The 20,899-nt window shown below is 37.0% G+C and overlaps 1 protein-coding gene across 3 annotated transcripts in view; it reads left to right on the top strand.

Moving 5' to 3' along the window:
• CHID1 (chitinase domain containing 1) overlaps positions 1-20,899 on the top strand; it is a 119,631-nt gene that overhangs the window by 61,273 nt on the left and 37,459 nt on the right. The window contains exon 11 of one of the 3 annotated variants that reach the window (XM_074543279.1): positions 18,569-19,663. The exons of the other annotated variants lie outside the window; for them this stretch is intronic. Coding sequence (XP_074399380.1) covers positions 18,569-18,602 — 34 coding nt within the window. The 3' untranslated portion in view covers positions 18,603-19,663. Of the gene's footprint in view, positions 1-18,568; positions 19,664-20,899 lie in introns of those variants that run through there. 3 annotated transcript variants of the gene reach the window in all.

Raw genomic sequence — 20,899 nt, 5'->3', positions numbered from 1 at the left:
AGATTATGAATACATAAGTCATTAACTTGCAAATTTATTGGAAGAAGCATCTTCTAGACTTAAGTGTTTACACACTAACCTTTTCCTTTAAGCTAGAGAAATAACAGTTTACTGTCTCATTCTCCACACAGAGACAAAAAAATAAGGGGATCAGCAGGAACAACTTAATTGCTTTTCTTCTTAGTTGCCTTTGAAAATGGCCGTATAAAGTTATGGATAAAATATACTTTTTAATTATTTAGTATTAATTAATTTTTCACATTTAAGATGTTCGTTATTCTGAGATAGTTTAATGAAGCTGGTTAGACCTTCCAATACATTTGATTTCACACTTGGGAGTCTGTCTTACTGCTTTACATTAATTGGCTGCACTTAACCTTGTGTGCCAAAAGGATCATATTCACAGGAAGATTCATTTCTGGGAACATATGCACTGAGCTGGGGCACTCAGGTAGCCTGGTGGAGCCAGTAACATCCTTTCTACTGCTTTGTGACAGATGTAAAATTTTCCCTGTAGTGTGCATATCCAGCTAGAGATTTTTTGTTATTTCTTTGTGTTCAAACAAATGGTCAAAAAAAGGAGAGGTTGTCTGGCAAGTAAAATAATTCCAAGATAGTAGGATATTTATTAAGAATGCACCCACTAAGTTCTTTTGTTGTCTGGGGTTTGGATGAAAGGATCCTATAATGCAAAAAGGGATGATCTTAAGAAGCAGAACAAGTGACTGTGCAGTGTTTTTATATAGAAAGTAAAATAGCAATGCTTTTACTTTTACAGATTTTGATGTCTACTTTTTCAGGAAGCTTAAGGGACTGCAGTACTATCACACTGAGTGTGTGCACATATTTATATATATTCTGTCAACATAATTTCTGAGCTTCTATTAGCGATGTGTGTTGTTTCCCCTGACTTTAAGGGCTTTACTGGTGAGCAGTGTAATTTCAGAATTCAGCCAAGAACTGGACTGTGCTCATAATTCTCTTATTGACTTGTGTTGCCTTTGGCAAATTGCCTAATATTTGCATTTCTAGTATTTGAAAAACACTAGTACTTATTTTTGTACACTGCTTCTGGGGGAAGCTTGCTTTAGAGTGAAAAATTGCTGAATAAATAATGTTTATTTCTGTATATTAAGCCCATCACTCTAGGATTTCTTCCATATTTAGTTCCTCCAGCACATGTTCCATTCAATAATATTTTCTTTCTGGTACAACTCCCAAAATTATTTTCAGGGAACTGATTGTAGTGTTAAAAGTACAGAGGATGGAGAAGGCATGAGAGAAACAATGGATGAAATCTCTCTGAAACACTCAGGTTTTTTCATACTTTCTGCACTAAATACGTAGATAAATGATGTATTTTTGTGTTATGAAAATTAGTGGGTCTGTAGTAGCAATAATGCTACTACTTCTTAGCGTTTTCACCATAATGTTGTCAATTTGGCTTCACTGGAGGTATACAGAACAGTAAAAAATAGTCTTTTTGAGAATATTTTCCATAGCTATTTAATTTTAAAAAAGAAAATATAATGTATATAAATGTAGATGTGGATGTAAATGAGAAATCAGAAAAGTTCCCAGTACAGCACAATATCAATTATATTTTAATGTTATGAACTACTGATAGATGCATATGTGTGAGATATACATGCATATAATCTACTAAATTTGACATTTCTTTAAGAGCCTTACTTTTAAAATTTCCTGATGCTTGTCTGTTTAAAATCTATTTAAAAATCTCATGCCTGTTGAGAAACTGTGACACCAGTTCAATTTCATTTTTGGAAAGAAACCTAGTACTAATTTTTTTGTTGCATGATCTTGTAAAAAAACCCCAAGGAGATTCTATCCAATATATGATGTAGTGAAGAGGTTTAATGCAGCTTAATCAGAATTACCAAAATAAAAGTAGCTTGCATAGAAAGTTATTTATAATCAAGTACAGTAACGCATAGTTTATACTGTTTAAGAAAGACTTAAATGGGTACAATGAGAATAATGTCCTGCAAATTTGAGTCTGTAGTAAAAAGTGAGGAAGAACATATCTTTTCTACAAAGTCCACCCGTGTGTTATGAGCAGTTATCTGAAGGCTTGCTAGCCTCTGCATTCTCATGGGGGCTTGTTAGGACGGGCTGCTGTAGCTAAGTTTTTACAGAAATACAAACACACAAAGTGTGGTGCAGCTCAGGATTCAGACTTGAGTGTTTGTGTGCCCTTGTAAGTGCCCACACATGACCTGCCTGCCTGATGTGCCGTTTCAGAGGTGCACAGCAGGACTTCTGGTGAGATCAGTAGATCTCTGGCTGCCTTCCTTCTCCTGCAAGCTGTCCTGGGGTAGACATGGTGCCAGCATGCAAGGGTGTTTGGCTCTCCATCTCTCTAAAGCTGCCTTCTGCCCATGAACCAAATTCCTTCAAAATGCGCTATGACGATTAATTACTAGATGTTAGCAAAAACTAGCAAACTAGTTATAACTAGTTTATTAGTGAAGCAAAGCAATAATGCTTAGTGAAACATTAATTTCAACAGTGAGAAGATCAAATAGCAGGAGAGACACTCAGACATACATCACTCATACAGGACTAATTGCAGATATGTGCTGTCATTAGCACATGCTGTGGTTACACCAGAGAAGTTATATTTCCATGCACCTTCCATTCCAGCTGACTGCAGGAGTCTGATGAGAGTGGCGTTGTTATTACCATTCAGCGTAAATTGTTGTAAAATAATCAGTAATTATAAAATTACTTCAACCTAGGTCCAGCAACAAGGGTGAGATTTCAGTGCTTTTGTTTCCTTTGGATTTTTGTGCTGCCTCCTTTGAGATTTTGTTTCTGCACAGAAGTTGTGCCCATTGATGATTTTCCTCCAACCTCTGTAGGGGTTTTTGAAGTATTTTGGCAAAAAAATACAAAAATTTTTCTTAGATTAAGCAATTAATCTGTCCATATTTCATTCAGGTTTTTGTTACTGCACATTTTGATACCCTCTGATAAGAAGGCATATTTATGTTCCTGTAGAAAATAAGACTGTACATGGCTGATAGAGACACGAGCCATCACCTCAATTAGCAGCAAAATAAATTTTCAAATCTCCTCAATCAGCTGTTTCCATCAAAACCAGCTGCTATTTCTAAGAAAAGATAGCATTCTCTAGGTTTTGGGTTGTTGTTTTGTGTATTATTTTTTTTTAATACACAAAACTCATTGCATTCAGATAATTAAAATGCCGTAACAGTTTTCACATTTCATTGCCTAATTAACAGCAATAAAGGCCACACTAAATCAGGATGAATCTGTAATTTCATCACTAATCGCACAAGTGTGAGTGTCAGAATCATAATGAGATGCACAAATCTGGAGGTAATGAGGCTGTGGCTGTCTGGGAAATTAGAGCAAGTGCTGGCACAAATTGTACAGCAAGGTTTATTCCCATTTTATTAATTATATGCTTGCATAGGGAATTGTAACCAACTTAAATTACTTTAATTTGTGAAATTCCTTCTCTAACTATGAACCTGACATCTGAGCGTGAAGTTGGGCTCCCCATTCCTCCCTCAGTGCAAAAATTGTGAAACATGTCAGTGCCCTGAAATGTTTGTTTAGATGTGAAGATTTTGACATTCTAACATGGAAGGATATTACAATGCTGATGGCAGCACTGTTGCATAGTGACCATTTAGTGCTGGTGAGACCATCCTAGGTAGGTATGTAGGACACCAAGGCTTTCTCAGGTGGAAAGGAGTTGCAGTAGTACAAAAACTTAGAGTATGGCAAATAAAAATATTTGGGGCACACATAAGGATTGGTATAATTTAATTTATTGTGTTAAGTGAAATAATACTTCTTTGATAAACTGAAAAATACCAGCTTGAGTGTTTCAGTCAAGGAGAAGTATAGTTTTACACTCTAACAAAAACCTGTTGTAGTGCTACAGACTAATAAATACTGATTGAAACTTGACTCCTGTGAGGTTGGTTGATTTTATGAACAGATTGTGCAAGTTAACCCGTGTTTTAGGCCAAGATGATTTAATGATTTGTGCTGATTCTGTCCTGACATTGTGTGATAAACTACTGAGCAATTTGGATGTTTTTACATCAGAATTGACTCTTTGAATACATGCAGATTCATTTTCATAACCAAGAATGACAGTGATCTTTCTCACAATGAAGTATGATTTGGTAGTACTTAGCACCCAAATATCATACTTTAGGCCTTTGTTCTAAGTGCTACTAGACCGGTACATGGAAAATCTTCTGTAACATGCTCATAAAATCAGTATTGATTGTATCTATATTCAGTTTCTATGCTGTGGTAATGTTTCTAACCAAACAGTTAATATCATACCTGCTGTGATTACCAAAAGAGTTGTTCAGAAGGGGTTGACTGAATTATGTTTCCTGGGTTATGTTTGTTACGATGTTGTAAAGGTGCCAATGAGTTTAATGATTATCAACATTTTAGAAGAACATTGACAATCCCATAGTGGGAAATGCTTGATTTATTCTCCTTCCCTAGATAAGTGTTGTTACTAGCAGGTAACTCTTTCTATTAGGAGTTAATAGCTAAAAAGTCTATTCCAAAACCCTTCTGTAGTAATACTGAATGCAGCACCAGCTGTTGTAGCAGCCAACAGTGTTAATTTCTTTAAATCTGAGAGAGATATTATTTCCAGTTTCTGTAATCACCATAAGAGATGGTGTGTATCACCATATAATGGATCAAGTTCCTGGTAGAGGACTGTATGAACAGCCATCTTGTGTGTGAAGCATGTACTACTTGGCATGAGAACTATCTTTCAGTCAATCAAAACAAAACCTTATTGCATTTCATTGCATCTTTGCTCCAGACTGGCGTGTGGTTTTGCTTACATTTCCAATCTTGTTAGGTCTTTTAGGTCTTTGCATTAAAGGAAAACAGTAATAGCCTTGTAAAACCTACATTAACACAGAAAGTTTTCCCTCCATTTGGGCTTTTTTTTAATCAGCCCAGCTGGACTTACTCAGTGCCCTGCAGATCGGCTGTGTCCTTAACCAGCACGTGGGGTTTACCGAGGTACACATGAAGCCATACTAAACACTGCCAGCATAAACCCAGTAGTCTCATCTTCATCTTTTATTAACAGATGGTATTAGAAGAAGTTCAGTGTCATTTTTCAAATGACTTTCTGATTGCTACTTCAGGAGAAAATGTTACCTGTGTCCTTTCCTATTTGGCACCACTTGCTCTTAAGAAATTTGATTTAAAAGTTGAAGTTTGACAAAACCATGGTTCTGACACCTCCCATAAGGCTGGTTGTTCCATCTCAAGATGCCATCTGTCAGATTCTTGTTTTAGATTCCTGTTCACTAGTAAAAGATTTAGGAAATCACAAAGCTCTAGGAGTTTTTGCCCTAAGAGGAGAGGTGACGGACTGCAGTGTAACTCACACAGTGAGTGGTTGTGTGTGCTGACCTGAGTTTATCCCCAGTCTTTGATGCATAGCAGGCATGTCCTCTCAACTCTGTCTTAGAAGAAAAACTGTCAATGGAAATTAAATCCTTTTTTCTCAAATTTTGTTCCTCAGATTTCCCCACAAAGCATTAGATATTGTTTTAATACAGCCTTGCCATGTATCTGTAAATATTCTGTGACCTTTTATTTAACTTTAAGAAAATTATGTTGTCCATCATATTGGTTCAGAATTTATTTATTGTTTGCATCCCAGTATTGATATGCTGTAATCAGGAGCTAACATTCAAATTTGTTTTTAGAGCTTTTGCATGTCTGTGAATATCAAGACTATGAAGTTTGGGGGCAAAAAATAAGGGGAAAGGAAGCTATATGTTTTATCTTAGGATTTATTTTCTAGACCAGTTAATTTTTTTTAGTATAATATACCTTTTTCAGTTATTTTGGTTAGATAGAACAGAGGATGCCATTTGGCATCCCAAAAAACCCAAAATGCCTCATGACATTGGTACCATGCACAGGATGAATTCCGTCTAGCCACCATCACAGTTTCTTGGAGCTTGCAGAGTTTCTACTCATCTCAGACATGGAACTGAGGAAAGTGAGTTTTCTCAAATTGAGAGGTGGAACTGTAGACAATATTCTCTTCCCAGGTGCCCAGGTTCCCATACATTGCCTCTATGTGGATTTAGTATTGTAAGGATCTTTGTGAATTTATACAGTGAACTGGTGGAGTTACAGGAAATGATCAGAAATAATTGAATGTATAAGAGGGTCTGGAGTAGAAGCAGCAGCTCAGCACTGAGAAATGAATGGGTTTTTATCTAAAATTTACAGGTGGCAGTGCTAATCAGATATCTATCAGATACCTACATCCTTCTTCCTCATCCCTTTCTTTTCTATGTAAGTTGGTTTAACGATGCCTTTCTGAAAGGTAAGAAATACTGAAACATGATTCAAAATTGAATACCTTAGTTTATCAGTAAAGATGATCTAAAAGAATATGTGTCAAACTCTAAAGCAGCAGTATGAAATGCAGCTGACCTAGTTTTTTGTGACTTGATGAGCTCATACTGGCTTTGAAGGTACTTAAGCTTTTGTAGCATAAACTATTATTCTGAAATACGATTATCCTCTTGAACTGTGGTTAGAACTCATTGTAACTTCATTCATTATTCAGAAGACCAGCCTTAATAGTAGCTTAAGATACATGTCATGTATTTGTAATGAATTAATTCGCTTTCAGCATTGATCAATGCTTAATGTATAATTAGTGAGCAGATTTAACAATCTGCTAGGATGATACTCTCTGCTACAGAACCATTGTGTATCTCACAAAATCCGGGTCAGAGAGAGGCTGCAAGAGAAAGGTTTTCACAGCAGCACTGCTGTTGTTCAACAAGGAAAGATAATATGTCATGTGTTGCTGCATTTCAGAGTGTAATATTTGTGTGCTGTATTAACATTGAGTTGGTACTGGAAAGCAAAGTAAGATGGATTTGAATGTCAGGAATGCACAGCTGCGCTGCCTAAGGTTGTAGTGAGGTGGGGTCGGTGTCTTCTCCCAGGTAACAAGAGACAGAATGAGAGAAAATAGCGTCAAGTTGCAGCAGGGGAGGTTTATCATGAAAAATTTATTCACTGAAAGGGTGGTCAGGCATTGGAACAAGCTGCCCAGAGAAGGGATGGAATCATTATCCTCATGAGTGTTCAGAAGACACTACATCTACATGTGGCACTTGGAGACATCAAGTTGGACTTGATGATCTTAAAGGTCTTTTTGAACCTTAAAAATTCCATTATAAGGGATGTACAGCTTTTAAATTAACCTAGGATGACTATAGCAATATCTGGAATTAGATCCCTCTTCTGTGTGTGTTTGTAAGCTTTGCTATCTTACATTACCCTCAGACAGCAGGGTAATTGGAAGGTCTAGAGGGACTTGTTGCTAAGAACACCCTCCCTCCCTTTACTGAGCTTGCACAGTTGCACATAAAGAAATTCCCAGGCATAACAAGCTGTTCTCAGCTATTGTAGTACTGCTCTCCACTTAGAACTATACAGAGGTGTCCTGTAGAAATACTTTAGAGCAGTGTTTGAGGGCTTCTATCTATTCAGGCATAGAGTGTTTGAATATCTACAGAAGGAATTTATGAATGAATGGATGCATGAATAAATAAGTGAACACTGTATGCATTTGCTTCTTAGGAATTTCTGCAAGTATAGCCCCATCTCAGAAGAACACTTGGCCTGTGCTCTTCGCTGGTGAAAGCCTGAGCACAGCTGCCCCAAATGCATATTGGTGAGTTGCTGTCTTTGGTTAGTGTAGGTCTGAAACTCTGAAATATACACAGCATTCAACAGGTTCTAACAGGCAAATTTCAGATGATATTTCTTATGTTGCACTGACTTTCTGGGTTGCTCGGAGAACATTGGAAGAGCTTGTAATGTCATATAGACAGCTGTACTACAGCTTGGCAGTCAGCTGTTCCCAGGCAGTAGCTAAGAGCTGTTTTAGGGAGCACCCATGATGTATTTAAACACAATTTTTATATTACAAGCAATTAGAATAAGTGGTTTATGGAGAAAATGAAGTTTATGCACATTAAATATGATAATTTTATCACTTGAAACAGAATTCATATAAAGTTACACTGCATCTAATAATAATTATGAAATAGCATCATTCTTCTAATTCCAGCTGGCCAAATGTTTGGTTGCTGAATGTTTTCAGTGCAAATACTTGCTGAGCCATGTGAGATGGTGAAATGGCTTGAACAAAATAGTAATCCTTAGTCAGCCCATCAGAGCACTGACTTTGTGGAGTTACTACTTATCAAACCAAGACACTTGAAAGGCTTTTTTCCACACATTTAAAAAAGATTCTTCTGACTGCAGCTGTAACTTAATCTAGTGCTCCTCATAGGAACTGTTAAGATGTAAAAACTGGTGTGTTATCACTGGGTACAAAACTGCAGTAAGAGTCTCCTGTAAAAGGACTATCAGACAGGCAGAATTCGGGAGAACAGACTGCTCTAAACATGGGAAGAATTGCAAGCATTACTCACTGCAGCAGCTGTAGCAATTGGCCAATTAAACAGGTTTTATTGATGATCTGTAATAGCTAATAAACTTTTAACAAGCTATAAAACATCCCATGGATCAATCTTGCTATTAACAGGCTGGATCATAACCAATATTTGTTAATTCTAACTAGCCTTATTATTGGGATCTGGAAGGACTAAGTGGACTATATGCCAAATGTAAAAGTGGAGACAGCATTCCAGATAAATTCTGATAGTTTAGGAAATGTTTATAATTTACTTCAGCAGATAAAACCAGCATTTAAAAATGAAGGCCTGGGGGGATCTTTTTAGCTTTTCATGTCATTAAGGCAAGGATGAAACTTCCAGCCATCAGACTATAGCACAATCACAGAAAAACTGATAAAGAAAACCAGGAAGGTTTGAGGGGATTAGGGATTTTCTGTAGTTCTATGTAATACAAAACCATCTCTAGGGAATAGCTGTTCCTAAACACAGGACTTAAGTAACTATAGTAACTACTAGCCTGGTACTCTTATTTTTTATCTGATTGGCTGAATGTTATTTTTCTCAACCAAAATGGTTATTTAATCTTACACACTGGCAGCTTGAGGTTTTTTTAAGATAAAACATAGAAGGCTAATAGGGAGATAGTTAAGGATTAAGAAGTTGTAGAAATTAAAATGTTGACAGATAAGATATTCCTAAAAGTTTTAAAATACCAAACATAGTAAAGAACTCAAGAAGTGTTTAATCAGTGTTACTGTTACAGGATAATTTCATTGGGATTCCTAGGATTTTGAGTGAGTGACTGATGTAAGCTGGAACTGTGAATTTATGGGAAATTCTTACCAAATTTCCAAGCAGTATCAATGTTAGTAGTTTGCATTTTTTAATTTCTGATGTCACATTTTCTTGTGGTTAGTCTAGTACTGTTATTTCCATCATGCTATTACAAAAATATCAGTTCAGCTGAAGATTCAGATTGTTCTACAGGGACATTGCCATGATCCATGCACATGCATCCAACTGGGCACTTAAATACAGAAAATAATATTGCCTAACATAGGTCCTCTTTCTAGCTCCATGCATGAAGAGCACTTACTTCAGTGTAACATAAAGTCCATACATTAAGATTTCAAGTACAAAATTTTTGCAGAAAAATTTTCAACTTCTACTACAACTCTCTAAAAAAAGAATTGTTTCATGTCCTGGAGTGTTTTTCTTTACCTTCCTCTTTTGCACAGCATTGTAAAGGAAATTTTCTGCACCTAAAGTAACAAACTACCGCAGATTTTTTTTGTAAATATTTGCTTGAGTACTTTAGAAGCATCTGTTACAGTTTGCAAATGTTTGGAGTTGGCAATAAAAATATTTGCAGGTATAGCTACCAAAGAAAAGATTCCCAGTGTAAAGTGTGTGAAAGACATTGTAGCACAAAAAAAAAAACCCGCTCTCTTAGTAGATGAGATACATTGCAACAAGAATCAGGCCTATAACCATGGAGGCTGTCCCAACAAAAACTTCAGTGACACTGCAATGGTTGCTCGAAAACTACCTTTGGTTTCTTGACTGTGAGTTAATTGAAAGTATAAGTAAATGATAAATAAAAGCCACTCTACTAAGTAACATTTTAAGTGAAATCTGTTACTGCAACTACTTAAGATTTATCTGCGACAGGTAAATAAACAAGAACCAATACAAGGACTGTAGGTAAACCAGTAAAATGTTGGCTGCAGCTGACTTCAGCAGCTCTTTCTTGTTCCAAAGCCACTACAAAAATAGTATAAATTCAAAACAGTACAGCATGTAAAATGTCACTTGGTGGTCTTTTGATTTGCATCTGTTGTGCAACCAAGTACTTAAACTTTTTCATGTGGACTGTAGCCAGATCTTTTATCAAGGGTATGGGGGGTCTTTGAAGCATCACCAAAATACATCTGTATTATCCTGTTCCTATGGATGGAATCAGTACTCAGGTAAGTTCTCCAGAACAGCTCGCTCACCTTTCTGAGATCAGTTGATATGTTTACTTTCAACTTGCAGCACTTCTAATTAATGCACTGAGATATCTCCAGGGATTTCACAGAAAAATTAAGTTCCTGTAGTTGGGTCTTACCTAGAACAGTCTTTGCAGGAGCTTCAGAAAAAAGGCTGAGCAAGCAATGAAAGTGTGGCACAGGCACCCCTTGGTTCCATCACTGCAGGTGCAGGTTGCTGGGTTTGAAGTTCACCATCACCCTTGTACCCATACCTTTGCTGGGTCTTGGTTGGTTACCGTGCTGTCACCTGGTTCCCTGATAGTTTTCTTGGAGGCAGATCCTTAATGGATTGTACTTTGCAACTGAGTTCCTAGATATGCATGGATCCTGCAATTCATTGTTAGTGCAGACTCTTCTGAGCCCCTGCTGTGCAGTTTCATTTTGCATTTTGTCTTGTTGGATATTTTTGTTATTTAGAGGAAAAATGAATGAATAAACACCCACTGGGTTTTGCTAATTGGTCCAAGAAAACAAAGACCCTTCCACTTTAGCTAGAAAAGGAAATATATACAGAGAGCATAATAATAAATGTTTGTGTATTTCTTATGGGTTTATTTTCCTCAGTAAAGTATTGTTTGAAGATAATGTCAGAACCTCTAGAAGTTCATGATTCCCCTCCTGCACAAAATTTTTGCCCTTCTGCTTAGGAAACAAAATATTGTCCGCCTGCTGTTTTCCCACCAAAGAGACGTTGTGTAACCCCTCCTTTTATAATCCTTTGTCTCTCTTTCCCAGGCAGCCTTGTCTGAGGATCCCAGTTCAATAGTACATTTAGAGTTAAAAGTGAAGTGAGATTTGTCTTATGCAGCAAGCCCTCATCCAAGGTTGCTCCCTCTGAGTAGCTGGGCAGCAAATGGTTGTTTATTGCAGCTGGCCTTGGAGAGCAGCTGCTGCTCTGACAGAGAACTGCAGAGTGTGTACCCTGAGGCCATAACTGCTGCCACCTTTTTGTAACCTTAAGCAAAATTCATAACTTAGTGACATTCTTGGAATTGTCAGAGGTAGTTGATGGAAATGCATCTTGAAGAAATGATATTTAAAAGATTTATTGTGGACTACATTGTATGATCTGTACTGCAGAAAAAAGTTGTGAAAAGCTGGTTGTGATGTTGCTTTTGGATAGAACATGGATGGAATGGCAATGCAAAGGCTTGTTAATGCAAGTGAAAGTGACACTGTATTTGCTAAGACATGGGTGTGGAAGAAGCAGACTTTGTGACTTTTACAAAATGTAGTTGGTCAATGCTAGGATTCTAGAATCTATTTTTGCTTAAGTCTTTAAAAATTATGAGAAGGCAGACTGCATACATCTTTTTTTTAAGTTGCTGTAAGCAGAAAAGAAATTAGGTGCATGGGATTGCCCAAGTTCAGGTTTTCATTTGGATTACATTTGTAAATTCTACTTCTCTATTTTGAAAGTTTTAACTTTCTATATTTGCATAGTTAACAATTTTGTTACTCTTCTCACTTGCACAAAATGTAAAGGGGCTTCAAAGCACTGGTCTTTTTTTACATCTCTGTAGTGAAATAGAGAAAGAGAATGGCATTGAAGTATTTGAGTTTTACACTCAGGACACAGTTTGATTTTGATCCTTTTCCTATTCTATCTAAATTGCATAATTTGCACAGATTAGATTATACTGATGCAAAAATTGTTACTCCAGGGGACATGGAGACATAGAATTTTTTGGTTGGTAGTTGCCTAAAATACTACAAGAGTGATAGAAGTTATTTTCTTAACTAGCAAAGCTTTATACTGACAAAACCCTAGTGCAGATTTATTTATCTTTTTGTCCATTTTACTTATTCTGGTGAAGTAGCTGATTCAGGTGCTGCCAATAAAATCTTGGTCAGTCCTATAGGTGTGTTTTCATTTTGGAGGGATCACAAAGTGGGGTTAAATTGTGATGCACCAATTGACTGTTTAATTATGAACTATTTCACAGATTAGCCCGGTCTTCTTGACAGGGAAAACAGTTTCATTCTTTTATGGGTTTATGTCTTATCCTGAAGTATTGCTTTGTTAATTATTACTGTAAGATTAAACTTTCAGGGATTGTGCACTTACAGGAAGACCAAGATTATCCTGTGTTATAGCCTAAAACTGCAAACTGGCAAGAAATAGATGTGCTTTGTGATCTCTGAAGTGCTTGTTATTTATGGAGTTTATTTTCATTACAAAAGTAAAGAATTCTCATCTTTCACTTTAACTTGCAAGTTTCCAGCATTTTTATCAGTCTGAACTTCTTTCACAGCATCAAGTGTTATCTTTCATGCTTATGATTTGCAGTTATGAAATCTCTGAAGCAAATCTCAATGAACTTCCAACTGTAATATTCAACCATGGTACCATTGTAGTACTACCTACATTTATGATATTGGGTTGCTTGAGTAAAGTTTTAGAATGCCACAGTATGTTAGTATGTTCTTCAAGTTGTGATTAGAGTTTTGCAAATAATGTTTTTGCTGCCTTTTTATCACAGTGATTGGAAAATAATTCTGATGTAACTGGTTTTTTTGAAAGAGAAGTTAAAATCATTGTAACAAATCCATTTATGTATTAACTGACATTACATTGGCAGAGCCAGTTGGCATGCAGTCTGTTTTGAAAATTAATATGTTCTCAATAGGACAAGTGAAAAAATAACAAATTACTAGAAAATGTAGCTTATCTCCGTTGACTTGCTGAAATACTGTAACAGTGATTAAAAATAACAGCCATTTTATCAATGTTCTTACATTCCAAGGTTTAACAGAATTGACTTCAGAAAAAAATATTATCATATTTAGTGACTAGTTAGTATTACAGAAACCATATATAAATGATAAATCATGGCTTACTCTCTTATTAAGGCATTTCTCAGTGTACATGCATGGTGTATATTTCTAAAAAACTAATGTTATATCAAATTTCAGAACCTGTGATCCTTTAAGTATGTTGTGCAATTATCTGAGCAAATTAGAGCAGTAAGATGCCAGATCTGCTGCAATTAACATTAAGAACCTGGTTCTATTTTTAATGCTTTTATAAACACTGTAAAATTAATACACTTAGTTAGATTCACCTTGGAGTTTTATGTGTACCCAGGCAAGCCTTATGCACCAAACCAGCACTTGTTGGACCATGATTCAGTATCTCATCTGCTTTTTTCTGATTCCTCCTGAGCCACAAACTTAGCTGGTGATTGACACATTCTGTTAATGCTTGTTCCTGTATGGAGATTAAACCATGACTGATGGAACTGTCCCAGACTTTTTCATTTACCTAGATTTCTCCCTCATCTACTGCAATTGCACATGCTTGCCCTGTGGGAAAACAAAATTGAAATAGGTGCTAAAGCCACAATAAGTTTTACATTCACCTCACTCATTACAGTTCTTATGGGCAAAGTGATACAAATGATTTCTGGTTTGGTATTTATTTTCTGGTTCAAAGGAATGTGTAGCAGACAGTGGTGTTGGCTGGAAATTGGCAAGGCTGGTTAAACGTGACCCTTGGCTGAATGTTGCTGTATGATTAGTTGAAATGTTGATATCATGAGCTTCCAAACACCCAAACTGCATCCAGAATACTTAATGTAGTTAATTAAACAGTTTATCACTTGTTTGTCCTGTTTCTGAGGTCCTTTCATATTAATTTCTAATATTTTGTTTGCTTCTTGGCAATTTTTGAGTGCTAGACTGATGCTGAGAGAGAACAATTTATATAAACACCAAGATCATTTTTCTGGCTGGTGGAAACTTATTCAGAACCCATATATTTTTCTCATATTTACTATTTTGTGTTTATTGGCATCCAACTTTAGTTGCCATTTTATTACGACATAATTTGTTTCTCTGAGCTTTTGTGACTCATTTCGGTCAAGTCTGGTTTTTAATTGGCTCTGAGTATTTTCATATCATCAACAAATTTTGCAGCCTTGCTAATTTTTACAGATTTTTCTGTATATGGAGTGAACTGCAGAGGTCACAACATGGATATTTGTGAAATGCTATGCTTTCTTTCTGTTGTGAAAACAACCACTTACTGTTGCCAGATAAACAGTCCATATGTCTAGTAATTTGATGAAAAAGCCTTATTCAGTGCAGACCTATGGATTCCTATTAGTATTTTCTTTCCCTTTTGAGAGAGTTTGAAGTCAGAGAAAGCCAGACTTCTGAAACATCAGAAATAGAAAATTATGGGGAAAAAGAAAATCATGTAACAGCTGTTTTCTCTTTAAGGAATGCATTTGTTTGCCCAATTTACTTCCAATCTGCCTTTGCACTGCCCTTGGTAGGAGATACATGCCTGCATCCTTTGGTCACACAGATTAGTCCCTTGCACCAGAGCAGTTGTTGTCTTCCAATGCTGTCATTTCACTTGCTCACACTTTGATCTGCAGCCATGCTCTGCTCCCACTTAGCCACTGGCAGAAAGTGGATTACAGAAACTCATGGGCTGATGCACCCGTGTGATGCTTTGAGTCAGGGATGGAATGAAAGACTCCAGTCTTCAAAGGGTGATTTAGAAGGTTACTTTAATGAAAGTAGAGGATCTTTTTATAATGTGACTCACTAAGGTGAGACTTGATTGGTCTCAAAGTAAAAACTTCTCACACTATTGGTGAACTGTGGATAGCACACTCTGGAGAACTACATCTATAAGCAGTTGCAGAAAGTGAGATAATAATTGTTTTAATTCTTTTCTCTAAGTTTCCATGGGTGTAAAGCTTTTCAGTTTTCCTTTGGCCACAATTAGCTAACTAGAGAATTAAGATTAGCATTCACGAACAAGCTACCAGTTGCTGACCAAGCCTTTCACAGGTGGAGTTGAACAGTAAAGGGACCTGGTTTAGTGCATTTTAGTGCACTTCTCACAGCTTCCCAGGATTTTCCTGGGACAGCTATGTCTCTCTCTATTCTGAGGATATGTGATTACCACATCCCTGCACTGCCATTCTCTGGAAGTGACCCTGCCTGGGGCTGAACCTGAGAATGCTCAGGTCGTGCCAAATGCTTTCTGGTAAGCTTGGAAACACTGCCTGCAGCCATGGCTTTGTCATATTCTTTCAGTTGATCCTTCTGTAGGCTGCAGGTCAGTGTGTAACTGGCAGTGACTGGATGCTGTGCTAGTATTTCCCAGTTGCACTGCCAGCAAAACCACATGACACACAAGTTTTGGGTTTGAAATGCCTTCACTCCCCTTTGTGCTTAGTGTTGCAGAAGGGCATGAACACCATCAGACAGTCTTTGAATTAATGAGTATTTTCAGGAGTGAATAATGCATAAATCCAGCTCTTACTGCCACCAACAGTCAATGTTGTTTTATAATAAAATATGCATTTCTTTTATATTTGAAAAACATAAAGTACATTCATTTTGTGGGTAGTGCAAAATTTATGATCTTCTTAATTATTCATTCCAATGCTTTTTAAAGTTTGTTGATATATTTAAGTAACATGACAGATGACCAGTCTGTCCCTTACCAGCTCTTGAAAGAAAATATGATAGATTTGGAACTCCTAAGGCCTGAGCCTTCTCTTTTCCCCATCAGTTTAGATATGATCTCTGCTGTCTGCAACCCAGGGTGCCCAAAGCATTTGAGCACTTAGTTCTTTCTGAAGTCTTCTGTAGCAAAGGATCTTATTAATAAGAAAATTTGTGAAAATGTTTGAGGCTCTGTACTTGACCACCTGCAAGGCAGTGCTCAGTGGATTAGAGGGTCAGACCTAGCATGCAGGTTTTGTGTTACTGTGCTACGTACAAATTTGAGATGGAAGCATTCAATCTGTGTTTCATTGCCTTGTGAATTTACCTTTATAGTCAGGATTTTTATAAAAGAACATTTATCTTTGTAATTGACATGAAGGAATAGAAATTTAGACTTAAGAAACACTAGTAATAAATCATAATTTGTCAGGTCTGGTAAAAATGGCAAACAAGAGCAGCTGTGTACTGCTTTTGACTTTCATTCATGTCTCTTGTATGAGCACAGCTCTAGGTTTTCTAACTTTGTTTTGTGCAATTTATATGCTTTACTATTGCATTTGTTGATAAACAGGACACTAGGAGAAGATTTTTACAGAGTACCATTTTGAGTAATCAAAAAGTGAGATGAATATTTGGTTTTGATAAGTTTTCAGGTTTTCCCTGTGAGAAATGCTCACATACGTCTTTCAGACACTGTTTCCTAAACACTGCTATTTGGAAAATTTGGTATTTTGTCAGTTCTTTGAATACTGTGCACATGGTTTTGAAACAGTCAATTGCAAACCATAGGATGCAGTTCTTTCAGCTTGCTGTGCTGTCATTGCAGCAGCCTCAAACTGCTCTGTTTTTCCTAACATGAATTACCTGGATCATGTGTACACTTCAACCACTGCCCATTTGAGACTTATCATGATGATTTGCCTGAAATAACTCAGCAAGACATTTTGCTGAATTTACAGGCGTAAAACTACTTTATCACTTCCTGTTTTTAACATGGTTATATTCTTCTCTGATTCAAAGTTGTGAACTATGCACTCCTTCAATTACCAGGGTTCTTCCAGTGCTATTCTCTCCTGCATTAAACTGCTCTCTCTGGGCTTTGAAAATTTTACAGTTGTAGATGTGGTGGTTCACTTACTCCTGTACATCTAATTTTATGACATGAATTAGAAAAACCTGTTTTGTTCTGTTTTATTATTGAAAACAATAGTAATATTCCTTTCAGTCACTGTACTCTCATTGTAGCAAGGAAACTGTCCAGTATTTTGATTTACAGATACTTCAAATGCAGCAACTAATGCTGTCACAGAATGAGTGTTTAACACAGTGTAACCATTGGACTATGGTGTGCCCTCTCAAGAAATTTCTTATTTCTCCTGAAATTACATTTAAATTCAGCAGTTGTCCTGTCTGTCATGTCAGCCTTAACAGACCACATACTTCCCTTTACAAGGTCCTCTTCTGCTGGTTCAGCAGGGGAACATTCCACAGATTACTTAATTCTCTTTGCTGACATGCCTCACTGGGACAGCCAATACAAGAATATCACTCATCAGCATTTTCTTTGATGTATTTAATTTTCTGTTAGTGAACTAAAGCTGATTTTCACATTCAGTGCATATTGAATATCTGGGGGGCCACTATGGGCACTGTAAGAAGGGTCTTGCTGTCTCATTGTGTTCTGCATCATCTGGGGCTGAGGCTCTGATTTCTTTCCCTCTGCTCTGCAAGCGCACTAAACCAGGTCCCTTTACTGTTCAGCTTCAGCTGTGAAAGGCTTGATCAGCAACTGGTAGCTTGTTCTTGAATGCTGATTTTAATTCTCTAGTTAGCTAGTTGTGTGTGGGATCTCAGCACCTCAGGACTGAGGTGCCGAGCCACCGAGACCACCCTTGGGGGGCTCGGGAGTCCTGGAATGTTGCCAGAAGTGTCTGGTGGCTGGACTTTGATCCTACACGGGAGACAACACCTGTATGAGGATAGGAGGACTTCACCAGGGTGAATGGTGAAGGGATTAGTTAATTAGAGGGTGAGACACAGGGTTTAGAATTTATGTACAGGGGGGTTTAGAGAAGTAAGATGGAGGAATTGGGGCATGTCCTGTCCTTCTTCTTCTTCTTCTTCTCCTCCATCTTCTATGGTGATGGTGGCACTTTAGGATTGGTCATTACTAAAAGTACATCGGGCAATAAGAATAAATGGTATTGGGGAAAAATGATAAATATTGTACACGTAACCATGGGTATAAAGATAGGTGACTGTCCGGAGGGCGGACACAGTGTGCTCATGGCTGGCTGCTGAGCAGACCTCTGTCGGGCCAAAAGAAAATCTTTTAGATAAACATTTAATAAACATAAAGACCGAAAGAAGAACTGAAGCCTCTTCTCGTCCTTTGATACGTGGGCTGCCCCAAGGCCACCCCGGGCCTTTCCAGGCCCTTCAAACAGCCGAAAACCAGACAGTTGTGGCCAAAGGAAAACTGAAAAGCTTTACACCCATCAAGTATTTTACCATAAAGATTACCTTAGGTATTAATCATTGCTCTTTTTTCCTCAGGTTTTTAACCTATTCAAAAGCTGCCTGGACATAACCCTGAATAATGTGCTGTAGAGTTTGAGAAGAGAGGTTGGATGAGATGACCAGTGGTTCCTTCCAACTTGAGCCATTCTGTGATTCCTAATGTTTTTGAAAAGAAAAAAGGAAGTAGCAGAGAGCAAGCGGATGAATTGTTATGTCTAATTTCTATTTCTGCTCAACCTTCTGTACTGGCATTCTGTTTCAGAAATTTAACTCATAAACCACCATAAGGTTCTCCCTAAGCCTCCTTTTTTTGTGGGCTAAACACTGCTTCTCATCAGACCTGTGCTCCAGATCCTTCCCCAGCTTCATTGCTTAGCTGAGTGTGTTTTCTAGAGGTTGCTAGCTTGTCATTTACGTAATGCAAGGAGTTTTAAATTATTTGGCTCATATAGAGGAACATGGTGCAATCAGGCTCCCACCAAGCAAGGATTGTTGTTGAATCCTCCATGGCCCTTTCCTATGCTAACTAAAATTTCAGAATTTCTTTATGAACAGTGCATCCAAATTAGACCTGAGTCTCTTTATGTGAGGATTTACAATAATTTTGGAAGTAATTAATGTGGGCATGATATCCAGTGTGAAGTTTCAATGTACTAGTGAAAGTAAGTACAGCCTTGTTTTATGTTGGGGATATTCCATGTTGATAAATTACTTGCCTGTGATCATAAAAGAGAGGTAGGAGTAGCAAACCAGCAGCAGAACATTTAACTCATAACTGGTCTATGAGTTAATCCCTATGTCCTGCTCCCTCATTACTAAATCACTTAGATTTACTAAACTGATGGGAGCAAAACTTGCTCTCAGCATCTACTTCAGCCTTGTAAAATCATCATGAACTTCAGCAAGTTTCAGCACACAATCTACATATTAATGTTTCTTATGACTAGGGCAATGAAAAATATATTTTATTCTTCTGTCTCTACAAATATAATCCATGATGTAAATTGAGTAGTTTTTGTTCACATCTGATATACTGAGTGATGTTGTTGTCTATTCCATTTTTAATATGTGTGGGTAAGGATATTGACTTTTTTTAGTACTGATATTTTAGCAACCAGCCTTATTGCTATTTTAATTATTTTTCAATCCTAATGTTTCTATGTTTGTCCTTAAATCTTATGTACAGTTCATCTTTCCTTAATCTATCCTGATTTCTGAACATTGAAAAAAGTGCTCCTGAAGTTAACCAATCCTGTTGTGTAATCTAGTTAGGCCAACTTGATAATTTCTCAGCCTCCCTTTCCCTCTGTGGTCTTTTGGGGAATACAATGAAGATTATCTGGAATCACATAAAGAAATTTAGAGGGTTTTTATAAGTTTTGGATATCTGACTTGATTTTTTTAAATGAATTTTTTAAATGATGTTGCAGTATTTTTTAAGAAGTACTTATACATCATGGCATCTTTAGTTGCCCATGTAGGGATAAGTCACTGTTTTATCATAAAAAAATCCCTATCATTATTGACTGGTTTTGGATTGGTATTGTTTCTGTCTAATTTATAATGTTATCCCAGACTTCGGTCCTCAGAAGAAGACCTTGTTTCTACATAGGTTTTTTATTTTAATCCATGGTCTTCCCACCTCTGTCATAATTGCTTAATATTTATGTATTATCGTGTGGTGTGAAATGCTGTAACAATGATGCTTTTGTGAATTCTTTCAGCACTCTTCTATTCAATATCTTCTTATTTTATTGTAGGTATAAATTAGAGCAAAGATGATACATTTGAAAGTGAAGGTGCAGAACAAAACTCTTCTGCCATAGGAGAAGACTATGTAGTACCTGCCAGTCAAGTTCATTCAATTATGTTGTTATAGCAACTGGTTAGCCTCTTCCATACTTAAAATATCTTGTGTCAAATAATTAGTGCTGCTTAATTGTATTTTACTGCAAAAAAGGCAAGTAATTAAAGAGGTTCTTGCAATGGCTGTGGGGCCAGAAAGGGTCAGAAACTACTTGTAATTGGAATATGTTTTGTGAATGTAAATTAATAGATCTAGTAATCTATCTCTTTATTCCCCAGGATCCAAAAAAAGTATCTAGCATACTTGAATTGCTGTTCCTTGCTTGGAAATATTAATGGATAAAAATTACCTCTTGTCCTCAATGATTTTTTTTCTTTTGTTCTCATCCTCTTAGGAAGTCTGTAACGTGTGATGTATGTGATAGCCTTGTCCTCATAGACAAATGGCCCAATAAAATGCATTTTGGATTTCTCAGGGCATTTCTCTGTGTTCTGGCTCTCAGTCGTGTGTTGCAGCAGGTTCTTTTCCTCCAAGTTTGGTCTTATGCTTGAAAACTTTCT

This window comes from Zonotrichia albicollis, chromosome 6 (assembly GCF_047830755.1).
Source record: "Zonotrichia albicollis isolate bZonAlb1 chromosome 6, bZonAlb1.hap1, whole genome shotgun sequence".
In the NCBI taxonomy this organism is placed as follows: domain Eukaryota; kingdom Metazoa; phylum Chordata; class Aves; order Passeriformes; family Passerellidae; genus Zonotrichia; species Zonotrichia albicollis.
This window is presented reverse-complemented; position numbering and strand designations above follow the sequence as displayed.